Source organism: Coregonus lavaretus (genome assembly GCF_964263955.1).
Source record: "Coregonus lavaretus genome assembly, chromosome: 29".
In the NCBI taxonomy this organism is placed as follows: domain Eukaryota; kingdom Metazoa; phylum Chordata; class Actinopteri; order Salmoniformes; family Salmonidae; genus Coregonus; species Coregonus lavaretus.
The window spans coordinates 40,379,601-40,403,201 of NC_140016.1; the positions used below are offsets into that span (position 1 = coordinate 40,379,601).

The following is a 23,601-nucleotide window of genomic DNA, read 5'->3' on the forward strand; positions in this document are numbered from 1 at the left end:
TTGCCAATGACCATCTGGATGATCCAGAGGAGGAATGGGAGAAGGTCATGTGGTCTGATGAGACAAAAATTAGAGCTTTTTGGTCTAAACTCCACTCGCTGTGTTTGGAGGAAGAAGAAGGATGAGTACAACCCTAGGAACACCATCCCAACCATGAAGCATGGAGGTGGAAACATCATTCTTTGGGGATGCTTTTCTGCAAAGGGGACAGGACAACTTAACCGTATTGAGGGGAGGATGGATGGGACCATGTATCGCGAGATCTTGGCCAACAACCTCCTTCCCTCAGTAAGAGCATTGAAGATGGGTCGTGGCTGGGTCTTCCAGCATGACAACGACCCAAAACACACAGCCAGGGCAACTAAGGAGTGGCTCCGTAAGAAGCATCTCAAGGTCCTGGAGTGGCCTAGCCAGTCTCCAGACCTGAACCCAATTGAAAATCTTTGGAGGGAGCTGAAAGTCCATATTGCCCAGCGACAGCCCTGAAACCTGAAGGATCTGGAGAAGGTCTGTATGGAGGAGTGGGCCAAAATCCCTGCTGCAGTGTGTGCAAACCTGGTCAAGACCTACAGGAAACGTATGATCTCTGTAATTGAAAATAAAGGTTTCTGTACCAAATATTAAATTCTGCTTTTGTGATGTATCAAATACTTATGTCATGCAATAAAATGCAAATGAATTACTTAAAAATCATACAATGTGATTTTCTGGATTTTTGTTTTAGATTCCATCTCTCACAGTTGAAGTGTACCTATGATAAAAATTACAGACCTCTACATGTTATGTAAGTAGGAAAACCTGCAAAATCGGCAGTGTATCAAATACTTGTTCTCCCCACTGTATGTGTGTGTGTTTGCGAGAGAACAAAACATATGGGGGATTGGAAGTGATCCAGACTATTACATTGATTGAAGTTACAATCTATCTGCAATATTAAAGCTGATCTACCCCCTACAAAATAAAAAATAACACATACATATCCTTTTTTAAAAATATATTTCCCTTTATTACTTTCCAACCTCACCACCCCTTCCGTAATTGGAGTAAACTAGTGAACAACAATGCTTAGGCCTCTACTTCCAGCTTATACATACTATATACATTTTATGGACACAGTCAATTTTACAGTAATTCTATTTTGTTTGTTTTTACTCCTGAACTTCCTCTACCCTCAACCTCTATGATCATTTTCATGATGCCCAAGCTAGACCTACTCAGGGTTTTCTAAAGCTAGCCAGCTTCAGTTAGCTTCACATTCCGTGGTTTCCATGGCGCAGTGTGGTCACCTAGGCAGAGGGCTACTGTACATGTTGCAAATAATTGTATAATTAATACATTTATGGCATTTTTCCCTGCAAACTTTTTGTTTTAACAATTAATATAGCTAATTAATGTCATTAGAATCCACCACAGAGTTTCTAGACTGATGCTGGCAAGTAATTTGTTTGCTTGGCAAGCTAGCTAATGTCAGCTGGCTAGCTGGTAATTGTTTTGATTTGAATGCCAGCCGTGTGAAAATGTATGCACTCACTAACTGTAAGTCGCTCTGGATAAGAGCGTCTATTAAATGACTAAAATGTAAATTTAAATGTAATGTCCATCCGGTTTGCTTCTATATGCCATATCTTTCTAACTGTGCTCTTTCACAAAAGCTCTCAACATATAACCTATATATTTATTATGGACACAGTACCCTTACATTATTAGTTATCTTGCTGTTATTAGTTGTTATTAGTTCTTATAGTCCCATCCTTCAACTACCTCTTAACACCATCCATATTGGATTTCTATTTGACATACAGTGGGGAGAACAAGTATTTGATACACTGCCGATTTTGCAGGTTTTCCTACTTACAAAGCATGTAGAGGTCTGTACTTTTTTTATCATAGGTACACTTCAACTGTGAGAGACGGAATCTAAAACAAAAATCCAGAAAATCACATTGTATGATTTTTAAGTAATTAATTTGCATTTTTTTGCATGACATAAGTATTTGATACATCAGAAAAGCAGAACTTAATATTTGGTACAGAAACCTTTATTTGCAATTACAGAGATCATATGTTTCCTGTAGGTCTTGACCAGGTTTGCACACACTGCAGCAGGGATTTTGGCACACTCCTCCATACAGACCTTCTCAAGATCCTTCAGGTTTCGGGGCTGTCACTGGGCAATACGGACTTTCAGCTCCCTCCAAAGATTTTCTATTGGGTTCAGGTCTGGAGACTGGCTAGACCACTCCAGGACCTTGAGATGCTTCTTACGGAGCCACTCCTTAGTTGCCCGGGCTGTGTGTTTCGGGTCGTTGTCATGCTGGAAGACCCAGCCACGACCCATCTTCAATGCTCTTACTGAGGGAAGGAGGTTGTTGGCCAAGATCTCGCAAATCATGGCCCCATCCATCCTCCCCTCAATAAGGTGCAGTCGTCCTGTCCCCTTTGCAGAAAAGCATCCCCAAAGAATGATGTTTCCACCTCCATGCTTCACGGTTGGGATAGTGTTCTTGGGGTTGTACTCATCCTTCTTCTTCCTCCAAACACAGCGAGTGGAGTTTAGACCAAAAAGCTCAATTTTTTTCTCATCAGACCACATGACCTTCTCCCATTCCTCCTCTGGATCATCCAGATGGTCATTGGCAAACTTCAGACGGGCCTGGACATGCGCTGGCTTGAGTAGGGTGTCTTGCATGCGCTGCAGGATTTTAATCCATGACGGCGTAGTGTGTTACTGATGGTTTTCTTTGAGACTGTGGTCCCAGCTCTCTTCAGGTCATTGACCAGGTCCTGCCGTGTAGTTCTGGGCTGATCCCTCACCTTCCTCATGATCATTGATGCCCCACGAGGTGAGATCTTGCATGGAGCCCCAGACCGAGTGTGATTGAACGTCATCTTGAACTTCTTCCATTTTCTAATAATTGCGCCAACAGTTGTTGCCTTCTCACCAAGCTGCTTGCCTATTGTCCTGTAGCCCATCCCAGCATTGTGCAGGTCTACAATTTTATCCCTGATGTCCTTACACAGCTCTCTGGTCTTGGCCATTGTGGAGAGGTTGGAGTCTGTTTGATTGAGTATGTGGACAGGTGTCTTTTATACATGTAACGAGTTCAAACAGGTGCAGTTAATACAGGTAATGAGTGGAGAACAGGAGGGCTTCTTAAAGAAAAACTAACAGGTCTGTGAAGGCCGGAATTTTTACTGGTTGGTAGGTGATCAAATACTTATGTCAAGCAATAAAATGCAAATTAATTACTTAAAAATCATACAATGTGATTTTCTGGATTTTTGTTTTAAATTCTGTCTCTCAGAGTTGAAGTGTACCTATGATAAAAATTAGACCTCTACATGCTGTCACGGTTTCGGCCGAGGCTGCTCTTCCTCCTGGTTCGGGCAGGCTTCGGCGGTCGTCGTCTCCGGAGTACTAGCTGCCACCGATCTATGTTTCATGTTCGTTTGGTTTGGTCTTGATGTTGTACACCTGTGTCTAGTTAGTCCTCGTTAGTGTTCTATTTAGTTCTCGTTGTGTGTGTCTGTGTTTGTGTGTGATTGTTTCGCTGTCGTGTTTGTGCGCTACTGTTGCCTAGTGCATTTCGTATTTTCCTCCTCTGTGTTAGGAGGTTATTTACGCACTGTTTTGTGCGCCTTTTGGTTTTCGCCTGTGTGCGGACTTTCTCGCCTCCGGGCGTTTGACTCGTTATTTTGAGTGTGCTTTTCACTAAAGTCTATTGGACTTATTTTTCTGCGTCCTGCATCTGATTCCTGCACCACACCCACCTACAGCACCCACTGACACATGCTTTGTAAGTAGGAAAACCTGCTAAATCGGCAGTGTATCAAATACTTGTTCTCCCCACTGTATATTTTTCAACTGAACTGTGATGTTTTATATTTTCATTATTTCTACAGATTGTAAATTGAAAATATAAATTTTTGCTAAAAGTATTATTATATTATTGATCGATTGACTATGACTTTTCAGATCACCCAGTAATGCTCTCTACAGGGTTAGCTCCAGGTAAATGTTGCAATCCTTTAGCCATTCCTGAACCTGTGTCCAAAAACAAGTTACAAATGGACAGCACCAAAACAAATGATCTAATGATTCTGTGTCTTCGCAGCAAAATCTGCAGAGCTGGTAAGATTGTATCCCCCATATCAATAACATTCTATTGGTAGCAAGAATTTTATATAATAATTTTAATTGAGAAATTCAAAGTTTTGATTCCGGCGTCGTTTTGCCTATCAGTTCATAAACACTATGCCATGGGATCGGTACGTCAAAAATCTCTTCCCAACTATTTTGCAATCTATATATGATGGCTGTCAATCCTTTGGTCCTTAAATGAAACTGGTATACTTATTTATTTATCACAGTTTTCTTTAACCAATTATGTTCTTTAATACAAGGCAGACAGACAAGTTCCTTACTTTTTCCCCCTTCCACTTTCCTCTTCGATTTTAGCGGTAATGCTGCAATTATTTGGTTGTAATTTTGGGTAGAGCAGACATTTCCATATATTTTTGTTAGCTGCATGTGGAGACATAACTCCACCAGTCCTACCGATGATATCATTTACGAAGATTATACCTTTTTAAAACATTTTGTCAAAAAAAAAGTTTTTTTTTATAAATTTGTATATTTGAGTTTAACCACAATATTTGTTGCATTATTTGTTCTGTCGTTTCTGGAGGATTAAATTGAAATTGAAATTGCAACCAACTTTCTATGGCTTGTTTTAGAAATAGTGATATTTGGGAGAGGTTGTATTCTGAATAAAGGGAAAAAGGCCATCCTTGAACATTGGGTGAGACAATCTTACTAATTTACTAGAGAACCAGTTCGGATTTAAGTATAACTTTTGTATGACTGAAGCTTTTAGTGATAGGTCTAATGCTTTAATATTTAATAATTTCTGTCCTCCGAATTCATATTCATTATATAAATATGCCTGTTTAATTTTGAATGGCTTGCCGTTCCAAATAAAATGGATTTTTTCTTCTCATATAATTTATAAAACTGTTCGCTAGGTGTAGGCAAGACCATAAGCAAATAGGTAAACTGGGATAATACTAAAGATTTAATCAGGGAGATTTCTCCACAAATTGACAGGTATTTACCTTTCCATGGTAGCAAGATCTTATCTATTTTTGCTAACTTTTTATTAAAATGTATTGGAGTGAGATCATTTATTTCATTTGGGATATGTATTCCGAGTATATCCACATCACCATCAGACCATTTTATTGGTAAACTACACGGTAATGTAAAAATTGTAATTTTTTGTGATCCAATACATAATAGAGTACATTTATCATAATGTGGTTGTAATCTAGAGATGTTAGAAAATGTATCTAGATCCTCTATGAGGCTGTGGAGGGATTCAAGTTGTGGATTTAAAAGAAAACATGAATCATCAGCGTACAATTACACCTTTGTTTTTAAGCCCTGGATTTCTAATCCCTAGATATTATTGTTGGATCTGATTTTAATAGCTAATATCTTGATGGCCATAATAAAAAGACATGCCGATAGTGGACAACCTTGTTTCACTCCTCTTGACAGTTTAAAACTTTCTGAGAAATAGCCATTATTTACTATTTTACACCTAGGGTTACTATACATGATTTAACCCATTTTAAAAGATATTCTCCAAAATTGAAATGCTCCAGGCATTTATAATAAAAAACCCCAGTCGTACTTTCTCCATTGCATTTTCGAAGTCTGCTATGAATAGCAGGCCTGGTTTCCCAGATTTTTCATAGTGTTCTATTGTTTCCAGTACTTGCCTTATATTATCTCCAATGTATGTGAAAAACCTGCCTGATTAGAATGAATAATGTCCGACAATACCTTTTTTATTCTATGAGCTATACGTTTTTCTATAATTTTTGCATCACAACACTGAAGTGCAAGGGGCCTCCAATTTTTTAAATGGACTGGATCTTTATATTTTCCACTTGTATCCTGTTTCAGTAATAATGAAATCAGCCCTCCAGGACCGGAATTGAAGAACCCTGCCCTACGGTAATGGCCGGTTTTGACACAGCCTGGGATCGAACCCGGGTCTGTAGTGACACCTCAAGCACTGCGATGCAGTGCCTTAGACCGCTGCGCCACTCGGGAGGCCCATCATTGAGGCATTTAATCCCCATTATTTTCCTCTGTCTATCTTTTTGAAATAACTTCTAAGCCTATTCACAATGATATTGGGCTGGATGCTGATAAGTGAAACTTGCTGAATTATCAGATATATTATAGTGAAAGCTTTTGTTTTAGGCTATTTACAGTCCTGGATGCTTAAATAGTGAAAAGAGCAGGTCCTAGTATCGACCCCTGCGGAACACCTTTGTGTATTTCAAGAAATTCGGACTTAACCCCATCAGCTATGATGGCCTGAGTTATGTCACTAAAATAATAATGAAACCATGAGCAGGCGTCAGAGGTCAGACCTAGCGAGGACAACTTATTCAATAAAATAGCATGATCAACAGTATCAAAAACTTTTGACAGGTCCACAAACAAAGCAGAACATTTCATTTTAGTATCTAAAGCATGTCAAGATCATTAACAACTAAAGTGGTTGCTGTAATAGTGCTATGCCCAGGCCTAAACCCTGATTGGTTTATATTCAAAATACATTTATCAGAAAAAAAATGCAAAGTTGTACATTTACCAAGGATTCAAGAATCTTAGCTAGACAAGGAAGCCTTGAAATGGGGCGAAAATGATTGAGATCACTACTATCCACATCCTTATGGAGTGGCAGCACAAGATCTGATTTCCATACTTTTTAAATATCTCCTGATAACAATGTTAAAGAAAAAATCTGGGTTATTGAGCCAACAATGATGGGCGCTGCACACTTAAGCAGACCGGGATCCAATTGTTCAGGCCCTATGGATTTCTTGTTGTCTATTGCTAGCAAAGCATGCAGGACTTATTTTTCTGTAAATACCAGGAAATGTAACAGTGAAGAGCCTCCTTTTATTTTATCCCTAGTTATTTTTCTCCTTCACCCTTTTCGCTCTAGCCTATGGCCGTCTGAGTGCAGCTGTGAGTAATTGTGTTTACAGATGGCATATGTGCGACCTGTGCGGGTACAGAGACAGAAAGAGAGAGAGGAGGAAAGAGAGAGCGTGAAATAAAGAGAGTCTCCCTGTTTCCCCTCCCTGTAGCCCACAATCCTCTCTGATGACTAGGGACAGCCTTGACATTTGGGCCGGGGATTCTCTCTCTCTCTGTTACAGTGGCTGTGTGTGTCTGATATGCAGGTTGAGGTTTATTGTCATGAATCTTGCCCTGGAGGCAGAACTGAGCGATGTCCAGCTGCAAAGTCAAAATTGGCTATATCGTAAAAATTCATGAAAAAAAAAATACGCTTTTAAGGTTAGGGTTAGACAGTGTGGTTAAGGTTAGGGTTAGGTTTAAAATCAGAATTTATGTCTTTGTCATTGTGCCAGCTAGTGAGAACTCTGCAGAGCTGCCTCCAGGGTAAGATTCATGACAATAAATTCCAACATGCATCTGATACACACACACTTTCTGCAGCCTGTACCATCTCTCTCTCTCTCTCTCTCTCTCTCTCTCTCTCTCTCTCTCTCTCTCTCTCTCTCTCTCTCTCTCTCTCTCTCTCTCTCTCTCTCTCTCTCTCTCTTTCTCTCTCTCTCATCTATAGCTATATATATATATAGCTGCAAGGCATGCTCATTTTAATAATCATCATGTCAGTCATTTACTGTTGATTGGAGTATTATCCACAAATGCCTTGTCAGAGGTCTTTGTGCTGGAGGCCTCTACTTATCGTCCATCTACTAATGTCATGTCTAGACATACTCTCATTGCTTTTATATGTTTGTGTGTGTTCAATCCTCAGGTCCATATGTGCACAGTAGATGGACTCTAGGGTAGAGGGTCCACTTCAGAGAGGATGAATTGATGAGGAGGAGGGGGGGAAAGAGGAAGAGGGGGGGAAACGCCACCTGGTCTTACCGCTCTCCGGGTGCTCCATCTCTCCGATACTGCCGTCCGGGGTAGTCCTCTCGTAGTGGTCCTTAGGCAGGGCCAGCGGCCCGATACGGGGCCCCGTTGACGATTTGGAGCTGAGGGTCTCAGACTCCTCCAATCCGCTGTCGTAGTAGCTGTGCTGGGAGGGGTCCTGCAGGTCTTGAGCCTGATTGGCTGTGGAGAAGGTCACTCGGCGGTGGGGAAGCTGTGATAGGAGGAGAGCAAAAAGAAGGGATATGGTAGGTCGGTTGCACTCCGTTAGTTTCATGAGCAGTGAACTGTGGATGCGTGGTCCCTCTCTAACGTGTGTGTGTGTGTGTGTGTGTGTGTGTGTGTGTGTGTGTGTGTGTGTGTGTGTGTGTGTGTGTGTGTGTGTGTGTGTGTGTGTGTGTGTGTGTGTGTGTGTGTGTGTGTGTGAGAGGGGGATATGAGGGGGAAAGCAGCTGTCTGAGTTGTGTGTTTTTGATGACAAATGGACAAAAGTTGCTGTTGACGCATATCCCACGGTAGTTATTGATGTCAAATTTGTCTCCACTTTTGTTGATTGGGGTGATTAGTCCTTGGTTCCAAATATTGGGGAAGATGCCAGAGCTAAGGATGATGTTAAAGAGTTTAAGTATAGCCAATTGGAATTAGTGGTCTGTATATTTTATCATTTCATTGAGGATACCATCAACACCACAGGCCTTTTTGGGTTGGAGGGTTTGTATTTTGTCCTGTAGTTCATTCAATGTAATTGGATAATTCAGTGGGTTCTGGTAGTCTTTAATAGTTGATTCTAAGATTTGCATTTGATCATGTATATTTTTTTGCTGTTGGTTCTTTGTTATAGGGCCAAAAAGATTGGAGAATTGGTTTACCCATACATCTCCATTTTGGATAGATAGCTCTTCGTGTTGTTGTTGTTTTTTTTTTTCTGTTTTTTTTCTTCTGGGGGTAGATCAGCTTAATATTGCAGATAGATTGTAACTTCTATCAATGTAATTGTCTGCATCACTTCCAATCCCCCATGTTTTTTATATATCTACTCCCCTTTATTACTTTTCAACCCTGCCATCCTTTCCCTACTTGGGGTAAATTAGTGAACAACAATGCCCAGGCCTCTACTTCCAGCCTATACTTACTATCTACACCTTATGGACACAGTCAATTTTACAATAATTCTATTTTATTTGTTTTTGCTACTGAACTTCTTCTACTTTCAACCTCTCCGATCATTTTCATGATGTCCATCCGGTTTGCTTCTATATGCCATATATTTCTAACTGTGCTCTTTCCCAAAAGCTCCCAACATACAACCTATATACTTGTTATGGACACAGTATGCTTACATTATTAGTTATCTTGTTATTATTTGTTGTTATTTGTTATTAGTCCCATCCTTCAACTCCATTCAATACCTCCCATCTATCTCTTAACACCACCCATATAGGATTTCTATTTGCCATATATATTTCAACCGTACTGTGATGTTTTACAAAAGTTCTGAACCTTTCTATTCTCATTGCTTCTCATTGATTGGGAATTAAAAATAAACATTTTTGCTAAAAGTATTATTATATTATTGATCGATTGACTGTGACTTTTAAGATCACCCAGTAATGCTATCTGCAAGGTTAGCTCCAGGTAAATATTGCAATTTTTTAGCCATTCCTGGACCTGTGTCCAAAAACAAGCTACAAATGGACAGAACCAAAGTAAAATGATCTAATGATTCTGTCGCTTCACAGCAAAATCTGCAGAGCTGGGAAGATTGTATCCCCCATATAATAACATTCTATTGGTAGCAAGAATTTTATATAATAATTTAAATTTAAATTTATGAATCTGGTGTCGTTTTGTGTGTCAGTTCATAAACACTATGCCATGGGATTGGTACGTCAAAAATCTCTGTTTGTTTAGTGGTTAGAGTCTATGGATTCTTCAATTACATTAAGCTGATTTCTAACAGCTGTTCCTTCTTTTTCCGTAGTGTATTTCTGTATTGTTTTAGTTATTCACCATAGTGAAGGCGTAGGCTCAGGTTTTATGGGTCTCTATGTTTTTGGTTGGATTGGTTTCTCAATTTCTTTCTTAGGTTTTTGCATTCTTCATGAAACCATTTGTCATTATTGTTACTTTTCTTTGGTTTTCTGTTAGAGATTTTTAGATTTGATAGGGAAGCTGAGAGGTCAAATATACTGTTTAGGTTTTCTACTGCCAAGTTTACAGTGGAACGTTTTGTCAAGGAAGTTGTCTAAAAGGGATTGAATTTGGTGTTGCCAAATTGTTTTTTGGTAGGTTTCGACATTACTTTCATTCCTTCTATAGCGTTTCTTAATATTATTCAATTCCTTTGGCTTTGATGCCTCATGATTGAGTATTGCTGTTCAAGTAGACTGTGATTTTGCTGTGGCCTAATAGGAGTGTCAGTGGGCTGATTGTGAACGCTCTGAGAGACTCTGGGTTGAGGTCAGTGATAAAGCAGTCTACAGTACCACTGCCAAGAGATGAGTTATAGGTGTACCTACCATAGGAGCAGGGACGGCTTGTTCAATAGGGCGATATGGGCGACGCACTGCCAAACGGGAAAAGGAAGGGATTTTTTTTCTAATCAATTATATAAAAAAAAAAAAAATATATATATAATTTTTTTTTATCAATTTATAAAAAATTATATCACGGCAACAGCAGTTATCAGTGTTCACGTCTGATCTGCCAGCCACTAAATGTCAAATCAGGCTAAAGTCGTGCTTCAAATGGCCCCGCCCGTTTTTTGGGCGATTTCAGTCAGGTTGAAAATCGCCCAGAAGTCTCTCATAGCCTGTCATGTAAAATCTATTTTTTTTAAATTTCAAAGCTTTCAATACATTCTCTATGGGTGTCTGTGGGCTTGCACTTACGCGCTTTCGTCATACATAACGTAACCACGAATGAACGTAACTAAGAAAAGACCAGGTAGCAGCCTCAATCAATTCACTACTACTATCAAAATGGCTAGGCTTCAGTCCAACTCGATTGTGTCTTTGAAAGAAGTTCCTTTTTGTCGGCGAACAAATTAAGATAAATTGGCAACGAAACAATTAGGACCTCCCAGACCAAATTTAATAATTCAACAGGTTTCTACTAAAGGCGGAAAGTCCTACACCCGAGGATTTTCCAAAAATTGGTACGAACGAAAAAAGACATTGCCACTCACTCAACTGGATGACGAGGGATACAGGCTAGCTGTCCGCCGCCACAACGATGAGGTTAGTGTTGATAATCACAAGTTTACTGGATGTGGATATGGTGTAATAAAGGCAGTTTATTCAGAGGTAAATATATCTGGAATCGCGTTCACGGACCCGTTCGTCAAACTCTTAGGGAGCTATAAATTAAGCCCCATTACTTACCATATCAGATAAGAGAAATTGCTGCAGCTACATATATTTTACATCCTGGCCCTACATAGTTCACTATTTGCATCACTTACCAAAATATTACATGTGGTCATATATGCTTGGAAAGTGGAGATGCCATAGAACGTCAAAAAAGTAAACATTGCTGGAGAAACATTGTCGTTTTGGAGAAGACATCGCGTTTGCTAGCGAAGAGATTTGTTGTGGCAAATGAACTTGGGCTGGGAATTGCCAGGAACCTCACGATAAGATATATGCATCAGCATTGCGAGCAGGGACGGCTTGTTCAATAGGGCGATATGGGCGACGCACTGCCAAACGGGAAAAGGAAGGGATTTTTTTTCTAATCAATTATATAAAAAAAAAAAAAAAAAATTATAATTTTTTTTTATAAATTTATAAAAAATTATATCACGGCAACAGCAGTTATCAGTGTTCACGTCTGATCTGCCAGCCACTAAATGTCAAATCAGGCTAAAGTCGTGCTTCAAATGGCCCCGCCCGTTTTTTGGGCGATTTCAGTCAGGTTGAAAATCGCCCAGAAGTCTCTCATAGCCTGTCATGTAAAATCTATTTTTTTTAAATTTCAAAGCTTTCAATACATTCTCTATGGGTGTCTGTGGGCTTGCACTTACGCGCTTTCGTCATACATAACGTAACCACGAATGAACGTAACTAAGAAAAGACCAGGTAGCAGCCTCAATCAATTCACTACTACTATCAAAATGGCTAGGCTTCAGTCCAACTCGATTGTGTCTTTGAAAGAAGTTCCTTTTTGTCGGCGAACAAATTAAGATAAATTGGCAACGAAACAATTAGGACCTCCCAGACCAAATTTAATAATTCAACAGGTTTCTACTAAAGGCGGAAAGTCCTACACCCGAGGATTTTCCAAAAATTGGTACGAACGAAAAAAGACATTGCCACTCACTCAACTGGATGACGAGGGATACAGGCTAGCTGTCCGCCGCCACAACGATGAGGTTAGTGTTGATAATCACAAGTTTACTGGATGTGGATATGGTGTAATAAAGGCAGTTTATTCAGAGGTAAATATATCTGGAATCGCGTTCACGGACCCGTTCGTCAAACTCTTAGGGAGCTATAAATTAAGCCCCATTACTTACCATATCAGATAAGAGAAATTGCTGCAGCTACATATATTTTACATCCTGGCCCTACATAGTTCACTATTTGCATCACTTACCAAAATATTACATGTGGTCATATATGCTTGGAAAGTGGAGATGCCATAGAACGTCAAAAAAGTAAACATTGCTGGAGAAACATTGTCGTTTTGGAGAAGACATCGCGTTTGCTAGCGAAGAGATTTGTTGTGGCAAATGAACTTGGGCTGGGAATTGCCAGGAACCTCACGATAAGATATATGCATCAGCATTGCGAGCAGGGACGGCTTGTTCAATAGGGCGATATGGGCGACGCACTGCCAAACGGGAAAAGGAAGGGATTTTTTTTCTAATCAATTATATAAAAAAAAAAAAAAAAAAAATATAATTTTTTTTTATAAATGTATAAAAAATTATATCACGGCAACAGCAGTTATCAGTGTTCACGTCTGATCTGCCAGCCACTAAATGTCAAATCAGGCTAAAGTCGTGCTTCAAATGGCCCCGCCCGTTTTTTGGGCGATTTCAGTCAGGTTGAAAATCGCCCAGAAGTCTCTCATAGCCTGTCATGTAAAATCTATTTTTTTTAAATTTCAAAGCTTTCAATACATTCTCTATGGGTGTCTGTGGGCTTGCACTTACGCGCTTTCGTCATACATAACGTAACCACGAATGAACGTAACTAAGAAAAGACCAGGTAGCAGCCTCAATCAATTCACTACTACTATCAAAATGGCTAGGCTTCAGTCCAACTCGATTGTGTCTTTGAAAGAAGTTCCTTTTTGTCGGCGAACAAATTAAGATAAATTGGCAACGAAACAATTAGGACCTCCCAGACCAAATTTAATAATTCAACAGGTTTCTACTAAAGGCGGAAAGTCCTACACCCGAGGATTTTCCAAAAATTGGTACGAACGAAAAAAGACATTGCCACTCACTCAACTGGATGACGAGGGATACAGGCTAGCTGTCCGCCGCCACAACGATGAGGTTAGTGTTGATAATCACAAGTTTACTGGATGTGGATATGGTGTAATAAAGGCAGTTTATTCAGAGGTAAATATATCTGGAATCGCGTTCACGGACCCGTTCGTCAAACTCTTAGGGAGCTATAAATTAAGCCCCATTACTTACCATATCAGATAAGAGAAATTGCTGCAGCTACATATATTTTACATCCTGGCCCTACATAGTTCACTATTTGCATCACTTACCAAAATATTACATGTGGTCATATATGCTTGGAAAGTGGAGATGCCATAGAACGTCAAAAAAGTAAACATTGCTGGAGAAACATTGTCGTTTTGGAGAAGACATCGCGTTTGCTAGCGAAGAGATTTGTTGTGGCAAATGAACTTGGGCTGGGAATTGCCAGGAACCTCACGATAAGATATATGCATCAGCATTGCGAGTCTCATGATTCTATACATATTGCGATTCGATACTGTGATTTTATTGCGCACCATATGTCTGTTGCAGAGGGATCAGAAAGCCATGAGAACGAGTTTTGATCAGTCATGGAAATAAAAGTGCTGAAAACTAATTGGCTCCCAATGTGAAAAGATTGAGAACAAGCTATGAAGGAACAATAATGGTGTTTTGGTGCAGGTACAGCCAACTAGCGCTAAAATATTGCGATATTGTCAATACAGTATATCGTAAAGTATCACTATGTAACTCGATTTCTTTCACCCCAATCCCTCAAATTAACGGTAAATAACTGAATTGTTTGCCCCACATTTAGCTAAGATGATTAGCTAGCCAGCTAAAATGTTTTATTTAGTTAGCAGTCGCATCTACAATAGTTTACTGTCAATAACATGTCTCCAAAAATGACGTGGTGTCTCCAATTGTGTTGACATTTTACAATTGCAATGCGCATCCATGAGTATCCACTTTCTGTAGCTCAGCTGGTAGAGCATGGTGCTTGTAACGCCAAGGTAGTGGGTTCGATCCCCGGGACCACCCATACACAAAAATGTATGCACGCATGACTGTAAGTCGCTTTGGATAAAAGCGTCTGCTAAATGGCATATTATTATTATTATTATCTGAAGAGAGCCCCGAAACATTGTGTGCAGACATTTTATGCAATAAATGAAGTAGGTTCAATCTAGTAGTTCTGATCTTCTGATTGGTCCTGATGAGTTGGGCGAGGTCACCTCCAGGCTACTGTCACTGTTGCATTGGCTCTGAGTCGGGTTCTCTGTCTTCAAATGTTCAGCCTAAGAGAGGGGATTTTTGTGTGTGTGTGTGTGTGTGTTTAACAGTGATGATGTGTGTGTGTGTGTGTGTTTAACAGTGATGATGTGTGTGTGTGTGTGTGTGTGTGTGTGTGTGTGTTTGTGTGTGTGTGTGTCCTCAGAGCAAGAACTCGTGAGTTGGAAGAACTGAGAGGCCTATGGCGTGGGTGTTGTCCTTGGCCACCTGCTGACAAGGCTGACAAGATAGGACCCTTTTGTCCATTGTTATTGGATAGGAACAGAACTTATAACCAGCTCCTGACCTAAATAGATCTTAGCACAACATTTTACTCAACATATCATATTCCATATTCACTATAACAAATATATTTACTACGACATTAGCAAGAACCGCCACATCCTCAGCCGGCTAATCCAGTGTGTGAAGTTTTGCGGAGTGTTTGAGTTAGCTTTGCGAGGCAAAGATGAAACTGAGGGCTCCACCAACCCTGGTAAGCCAACACTTTTGAGATCAGTCAATAAATGCTTCTGGTATTGACTTATATGCTGCCCCTGTCTTCATGTTGTTGCTGGACATATCTTTTTTTAAATGTGTGTAGGTCACCTAAATCATCAGAAAAATTGCCCCTCCTGAGAATTTTTTCAGGAGCCGCCACTGATTGCGAGTCTCATGATTCTATACATATTGCGATTCGATACTGTGATTTTATTGCGCACCATATGTCTGTTGCAGAGGGATCAGAAAGCCATGAGAACGAGTTTTGATCAGTCATGGAAATAAAAGTGCTGAAAACTAATTGGCTCCCAATGTGAAAAGATTGAGAACAAGCTATGAAGGAACAATAATGGTGTTTTGGTGCAGGTACAGCCAACTAGCGCTAAAATATTGCGATATTGTCAATACAGTATATCGTAAAGTATCACTATGTAACTCGATTTCTTTCACCCCAATCCCTCAAATTAACGGTAAATAACTGAATTGTTTGCCCCACATTTAGCTAAGATGATTAGCTAGCCAGCTAAAATGTTTTATTTAGTTAGCAGTCGCATCTACAATAGTTTACTGTCAATAACATGTCTCCAAAAATGACGTGGTGTCTCCAATTGTGTTGACATTTTACAATTGCAATGCGCATCCATGAGTATCCACTTTCTGTAGCTCAGCTGGTAGAGCATGGTGCTTGTAACGCCAAGGTAGTGGGTTCGATCCCCGGGACCACCCATACACAAAAATGTATGCACGCATGACTGTAAGTCGCTTTGGATAAAAGCGTCTGCTAAATGGCATATTATTATTATTATTATTATTATTATCTGAAGAGAGCCCCGAAACATTGTGTGCAGACATTTTATGCAATAAATGAAGTAGGTTCAATCTAGTAGTTCTGATCTTCTGATTGGTCCTGATGAGTTGGGCGAGGTCACCTCCAGGCTACTGTCACTGTTGCATTGGCTCTGAGTCGGGTTCTCTGTCTTCAAATGTTCAGCCTAAGAGAGGGGATTTTTGTGTGTGTGTGTGTGTGTGTTTAACAGTGATGATGTGTGTGTGTGTGTGTGTTTACCAGTGATGATGTGTGTGTGTGTGTGTGTGTGTGTGTGTGTGTGTTTGTGTGTGTGTGTGTCCTCAGAGCAAGAACTCGTGAGTTGGAAGAACTGAGAGGCCTATGGCGTGGGTGTTGTCCTTGGCCACCTGCTGACAAGGCTGACAAGATAGGACCCTTTTGTCCATTGTTATTGGATAGGAACAGAACTTATAACCAGCTCCTGACCTAAATAGATCTTAGCACAACATTTTACTCAACATATCATATTCCATATTCACTATAACAAATATATTTACTACGACATTAGCAAGAACCGCCACATCCTCAGCCGGCTAATCCAGTGTGTGAAGTTTTGCGGAGTGTTTGAGTTAGCTTTGCGAGGCAAAGATGAAACTGAGGGCTCCACCAACCCTGGTAAGCCAACACTTTTGAGATCAGTCAATAAATGCTTCTGGTATTGACTTATATGCTGCCCCTGTCTTCATGTTGTTGCTGGACATATCTTTTTTTAAATGTGTGTAGGTCACCTAAATCATCAGAAAAATTGCCCCTCCTGAGAATTTTTTCAGGAGCCGCCACTGCATAGGAGTCCCCTCGAAGCCTACCATTGACTATGTACATACCCAGCGTGCGACAGAGCTGCAGGAGTTGTGACCCATTTTTGTTGGTTATGTTGTCGTAGTTGTGCCTAAGGACACATATGAGGGAGGGAATGCTGTCACCTCCAGGTAGGTGTTTGTCCCCCTGTGTGCTGAGGGTGTCAGGTTCTTGTTCAGTTCTGGCATTTAGGTCGCCACAGACTAGTACAATGTCCCTGGGTCTGGAAATGATTGATTTCCCCCTCCAAGTATGGGGATTCTAGTGGGGGGATATACAGTGGGGGAAAAAAGTATTTAGTCAGCCACCAATTGTGCAAGTTCTCCCACTTAAAAAGATGAGAGAGGACTGTAATTTTCACCATAGGTACACGTCAACTATGACAGACAAAATGAGAAAAATAAATCCAGAAAATCACATTGTAGGATTTTTAATGAATTTATTTGCAAATTATGGTTGAAAATAAGTATTTGGTCCATAACAAAAGTTTCTCAATACTTTGTTATATACCCTTTGTTGGCAACGACACAGGTCAAACGTTTTCTGTAAGTCTTCACAAGGTTTTCACACACTGTTGCTGGTATTTTGGCCCATTCCTCCATGCAGATCTCCTCTAGAGCAGTGATGTTTTGGGGCTGTCGCTGGGCAACACGGACTTTCAACTCCCTCCAAAGATTTTCTATGGGGTTGAGATCTGGAGACTGGCTAGGCCACTCCAGGACCTTGAAATGCTTCTTACGAAGCCACTCCTTCCTTGCCCGGGCGGTGTGTTTGGGATCATTGTCATGCTTAAAGACCCAGCCACGTTTCATCTTCAATGCCCTTGCTGATGGAAGGAGGTTTTCACTCAAAATCTCACGATACATGGCCCCATTCATTATTTCCTTTACACGGATCAGTCGTCCTGGTCCCTTTGCAGAAAAACATGATATTTCCACCCCCATGCTTCACAGTAGGTATGGTGTTCTTTGGATGCAACTCAGCATTCTTTGTCCTCCAAACACGACAAGTTGAGTTTTTACCAAAAAGTTATATTTTGGTTTCTTCTGACCATATGACATTCTCCCAATCCTCTTCTGGATCATCCAAATGCACTCTAGCAAACTTCAGACGGGCCTGGACATGTACTGGCTTAAGCAGGGGGACACGTCTGGAACTGCAGGATTTGAGTCCCTGGCGGCGTAGTGTGTTACTGATGGTAGGCTTTGTTACTTTGGTCCCAGCTCTCTGCAGGTCATTCACTAGGTCCCCCCGTATGGTTCTGGGATTTTTGCTCACCGTTCTTGTGATCATTTTGACCCCACGGGGTGAGATCTTGCGTGGAGCCCCAGATCGAGGGAGATTGTCAGTGGTCTTGTATGTCTTCCATTTCCTAATAATTGTTCCCACAGTTGATTTCTTCAAACCAAGCTGCTTACCTATTGCATATTCAGTCTTCCCAGCCTGGTGCAGGTCTACAATTTTGTTTCTGGTGTCCTTTGACAGCTCTTTGGTCTTGGCCATAGTGGAGTTTGGAGTGTGACTGTTTGAGGTTGTGGACAGGTGTCTTTTATACTGATAACAAGTTCAAAGAGGTGCCATTAATACAGGTAACGAGTGGAGGACAGAGGAGCCTCTTAAAGAAGAAGTTACAGGTCTGTGAGAGCCAGAAATCTTGCTTGTTTGTAGGTGACCAAATACTTATTTTCCACCATAATTTGCAAATAAATTCTTAAAAAATCCTACAATGTGATTTTTTTGAATTTTTTTTCTTAATTTGTCTGACATAGTTGACGTGTACCTATGATGAAAATTACAGGCCTCTCTCATCTTTTTAAGTGGGAGAACTTGCACAATTGGTGGCTGACTAAATACTTTTTTCCCCCACTGTAGTTAGCACATAGGAGGAAATGTTTCTCTGCTGAGATAATTTCCTTTAGCATTTCTAGCCAAATGTAAAATGTTCCTGTTTTGATTGATTGAATAGAGTGAGTTTGATCTGCTCTATACCAAATTAGCATACCACCTGAGTCCCTTCCCTATTTCAGACCTGGTAGTTTGGTGGATGGGACTATCAGCTCTCTGTAACCTAAAGGGCAACCTGTGGGTCCGTCTCCTCTATACCATGTTTCTTTTAGGATGACAATGTCTGTATTTTCAATTTATTTTGTAAAGTCCAGGTTCCTGCTCTTTAGGCCAAAGGCAGATGATCTCAGGCCTTGGATATTCCAGGATGAAATAATGAAGGCTTTGTGTTCCATTAAGTGTCTAATGTTGTTGGTCGTGTGGCTTGGCCTCTCTCTCTCTCACTCTCACTCTCTCTCTCTCTCTCTCTCTCTCTCTCTCTCTCTCTCTCTCTCTCTCTCTCTCTCTCTCTCTCTCTCTCTCTCTCTCCATCTCTAGCAGGTTGTCTTTTTTTGTTCGCATCTGTTTTTTAGTGGCAGCATTCCTTCTGCATTCCTGTACCCTGGGAAGGTGAATAATGTGTGTGTGTGTTAGAACCAAAAAAACAGTGACCCAGGAGAGTCTTATTGACAGTAAATCTACCCTGTGGCTGGCAGGACAAACAGCCATAACTCTGACACACACTTAACCAAGCATTTAACTCCTGCAGTGTACACACACATGCAGTGGGGCACGTAATACACAAACACAACCACACACAATAATAACAACCATAAACAGACAACGGACTTGGAATGATTCTAAATTATTATATTAATTAGAGACACATATTATATTGACATTATACTGCACGTGTATCGCTCTCTTGCACATACACACACACACACACACCTCCCTCAGTCCACCGAGACACTGGGGAAACACGTCTGACAAGTCTGTTTGTGTGTGTGTGTGTGTGTGTTTCCATGTTTGTGTGTGTGTGTCACAGTAAAAGCATTGCTTACAGTGATGGACATACCGACACACTGACTCACAGACTGAGGAATTAGGCAGTGACAAACACACACACACATACCATCCCTCAGCTACAAGACTGCTGTTAAATTCCCCCTTGAATATGTCAAGACACTTCAGCATATATTTTCAATTTACCGCCTCACTGCCCCAAACATATAATCTATCAAAGTGCTGAAATAAAAAGGACAAAAAAAAGAACATGCCACTCAGTTTTTGTATTTGTATTTATTACGGATCCCCATTAGCGGCTGCCAAGGCAGCAGCTACTCTTCCTGGGGTCCAACCACAAATTATATACAATAAAACAATACATAACACAACACTTTATTACACACTACTCTACCATAACATATTTACAATACAAAATCAATAATACAGCAAAATGACAATATTAAAATGTGTGTGTGTAGAGTGCGTGTGTTAGCATGTGCTTGCAAATGCTGTGTGTGTGCCTGTGTGTGTGTGTGTGTCTCTTCACAGTCCGCACTGTTCCATAAAGTGTCGTTTTCTGAATACATGTTATCTGATTTTACTGCTTGACTGAGTTACATGATGTGGAATAGAGTTCAATGTATTCACGGCTCTATGTAGTACTGTGTGTTTCCCGTAGTCTGTTCTGGACATGGGGACTGTGAAGAGAACTCTGGTGGCATGTCTTGTGGGGTAACCGTTTACAATCCAGGGTTACTCCAAGCAGTTTAGTCTCCTCAACTTGCTCAATATCCACATTATTCATTACGAGATGTAGTTGAAGTTTAGGGTTTAGTGAATGATTTGACCCAAATACAATGCTTTTAGTTTTGGAAATATTTAGGACTAACTTATTCCTTGCCACCCATTCCGAAACTAACTGCAACTCTTTAGTAAGTGTTGCAGTTATTTCAGTTGCTGTAGCAGCTGACGTGTACAGTGTTGAGTCATCCGCATACATCGACACACTGGCTTTACTCAAAGCCATTGGCATGTCGTTAGTAAATATTTAAAAAAGTAAGAGGCCTAAATAGCTGCCCTGGGGAATTTATGATTCTACCTGGATTAAGTTTGAGAGTTTTCCGTTAAAGGACACCCTCTGTGTTCTGTTAGACAAATAACTCTTTATCCACATTATAGCAGGGGGTGTAAAGCCATAACATATACGTATTTCCAGAAGCAGACTATGATTGATAATGTCAAAAGCCGCACTGAAGTCTAACAAACCAGCCCCCAAAATCTTTTTATCATCAATTTGTCTCAGCCAATAATCAGTCCTTTGTGTAAGTGCTGGGCTTGTTGAATCAAATTAAATCAAATCAAATTGTATTGGTCACATGCGCCGAATACAACAGGTGCAGACATTACAGTGAAATGCTTACTTACAGCCCTTAACCAACAGTGCATTTATTTTTAACAAAAAAAGTAAAAATAAAACAACAACAAAAAAAGTGTTGAGAAAAAAAGAGCAGAAGTAAAATAAAATAACAGTAGGGAGGCTACAGGGGGGTACCGGTGCAGAGTCAATGTGCGGGGGCACCGGATAGTTGAGGTAGTTGAAGTAATATGTACATGTGGGTAGAGTCAAAGTGACTATGCATAAATAATTAACAGAGTAGCAGCGGCGTAAAAAGATGGGGTGGGGGGGCAGTGCAAATAGTCCGGGTAGCCATGATTAGCTGTTCAGGAGTCTTATGGCTTGGGGGTAGAAGCTGTTGAGAAGTCTTTTGGACCTAGACTTGGCACTCCGGTACCGCTTGCCGTGCGGTAGCAGAGAGAACAGTCTATGACTAGGGTGGCTGGAGTCTTTGACAATTTTGAGGGCCTTCCTCTGACACCGCCTGGTATAGAGGTCCTGGATGGCAGGATTGTCCTTCTCTATAAGCATGCTGAAAGTTTGTTATCAATTTGTTTACTGTAAAATAACATTGTATCTGGTCAAACACAATTTTTTCCAATAGTTTACTAAGAGTTGGTAACAGGCTAATTGGTCGGCTATTTGAGCCAGTAAAGGGGGCTTTACTATTCTTAAGTAGCGGAACACTTAAACAACACAATGTAACTCCAAGTCAATCACACTTCTAAATAATCAAACTGTCCACTTAGGAAGCAACACTGATTGACAATACATTTCACATGCTGTTGTGCAAATGGAATAGACAACAGGTGGAAATTATAGGCAATTAGCAAGACACCCCCAATAAAGGACCGGTTTTGCAGGTGGTGACCACAGACCACTTCTCTGTTCCTATGCTTCCTGGCTGATGTTTTGGTCACTTTTGAATGCTGGCAGTGCTTTCACTCTAGTGGTAGCATGAGACGGAGTCTACAACCCACACAAGTGACTCAGGTAGTGCAACTCATCCAGGATGGCACATCAATGAGAGCTGTGGCAAAAAGGTTTGCTGTGTCTGTCAGCGTAGTGTCCAGAGCATGGAGGCGCTACCAGGAGACAGGCCAGTACATCAGGAGACGTGGAGGAGGCCGTAGGAAGGCAACAACCCAGCAGCAGGACTGCTACCTCCACCTTTGTGCAAGGAGGAGCAGGAGGAGCACTGCCAGAGCCCTGCAAAATGACCTCCAGCAGGCCACAAATGTGCATGTGTCTGCTCAAACGGTCAGTAACAGACTCCATGAGGGTGGTATGAGGGCCCGACGTCCACAGGTGGGGGTTGTGCTTACAGCCCAACACCGTGCAGGACGTTTGGCATTTGCCAGAGAACACCAAGATTGGCAAATTCGCCACTGGTGCCCTGTGCTCTTCACAGATGAAAGCAGGTTCACACTGAGCACATGTGACAGACATGACAGAGTCTGGAGACGCCGTGGAGAACGTTCTGCTGCCTGCAACATCCTCCAGCATGACCGGTTTGGTGGTGGGTCAGTCATGGTGTGGGGTGACAATTCTTTGGGGGGCCGCACAGCCCTCCATGTGCTCGCCAGAGGTAGCCTGACAGCCATTAGGTACCGAGATGAGATCCTCAGACCCCTTTTGAGACCATATGCTGGAGCGGTTGGCCCTGGGTTCCTCCTAATGCAAGACAATGCTAGACCTCATGTGGCTGGAGTGTGTCAGCAGTTCCTGCAAGAGGAAGGCATTGATGCTATGGACTGGCCCGCCCGTTTTTCAGACCTGAATCCAATTGCGCATATCTGGGACATCATGTCTCGCTCCATCCACCAACGCACGTTGCACCACAGACTGTCCAGGAGTTGGCGGATGATTTAGTTCAGGTCTGGGAGGAGATCCCTCAGGAGACCATCCGCCACCTCATCAGGAGCATGCCCAGGCATTGTAGGGAGGTCATACAGGCACGTGGAGGCCACACACACTACTGAGCCTCATTTTGACTTGTTTTAAGGACATTACATCAAAGTTGGATCAGCCTGTAGTGTGGTTTTCCACTTTAATTTTGAGGGTGACTTCAAATCCAGACCTCCATGGGTTGATAAATTTGATTTCCATTGATCATTTTTGTGTGATTTTGTTGTCAGCACATTCAACTATGTAAAGAAAAAAGTATTTAACAAGATTATTTCATACATTCAGATCTAAGATGTGTTATTTTAGGGTTCCCTTTATTTTTTTGAGCAGTGTATATTCTAGTAGGCTTAAATTGAAAATATGGCAAATAGGAGTGGCAATATCATCCGCTATTATCCTCAGTAATTTTCCATCCAAGTTGTCAGACCCCGGTGGCTTGTCATTGTTAATAGACAACAATCATTTTTTCACCTCTTCCACACTCACTTTACCGAATTCAAAATTACAATGCTTGTCTTGCATAATTTCGTCAGATATACTTGGATGTGTAGTGTCAGCAATTGTTGCTGGCATGTCATGCCTAAGTTTGCTAATTTTGCAGATGAAAAAAT

The 23,601-nt window shown here is 41.0% G+C and overlaps 1 protein-coding gene across 5 annotated transcripts in view; it reads right to left on the reverse strand.

Moving 5' to 3' along the window:
- LOC311105137 (protocadherin-1-like) overlaps positions 1-23,601 on the reverse strand; it is a 450,002-nt gene that overhangs the window by 167,297 nt on the left and 259,104 nt on the right. For 4 of the 5 annotated variants that reach the window (XM_084147163.1, XM_084147166.1, XM_084147165.1 and 1 more), the window contains exon 5: positions 7,988-8,207. In XM_084147163.1, the coding sequence (XP_084003289.1) occupies positions 7,988-8,207 (220 nt within the window). Of the gene's footprint in view, positions 1-7,977; positions 8,208-23,601 lie in introns of all 5 variants that reach the window. The other variant, XM_084147164.1, reaches the window with a different exon arrangement.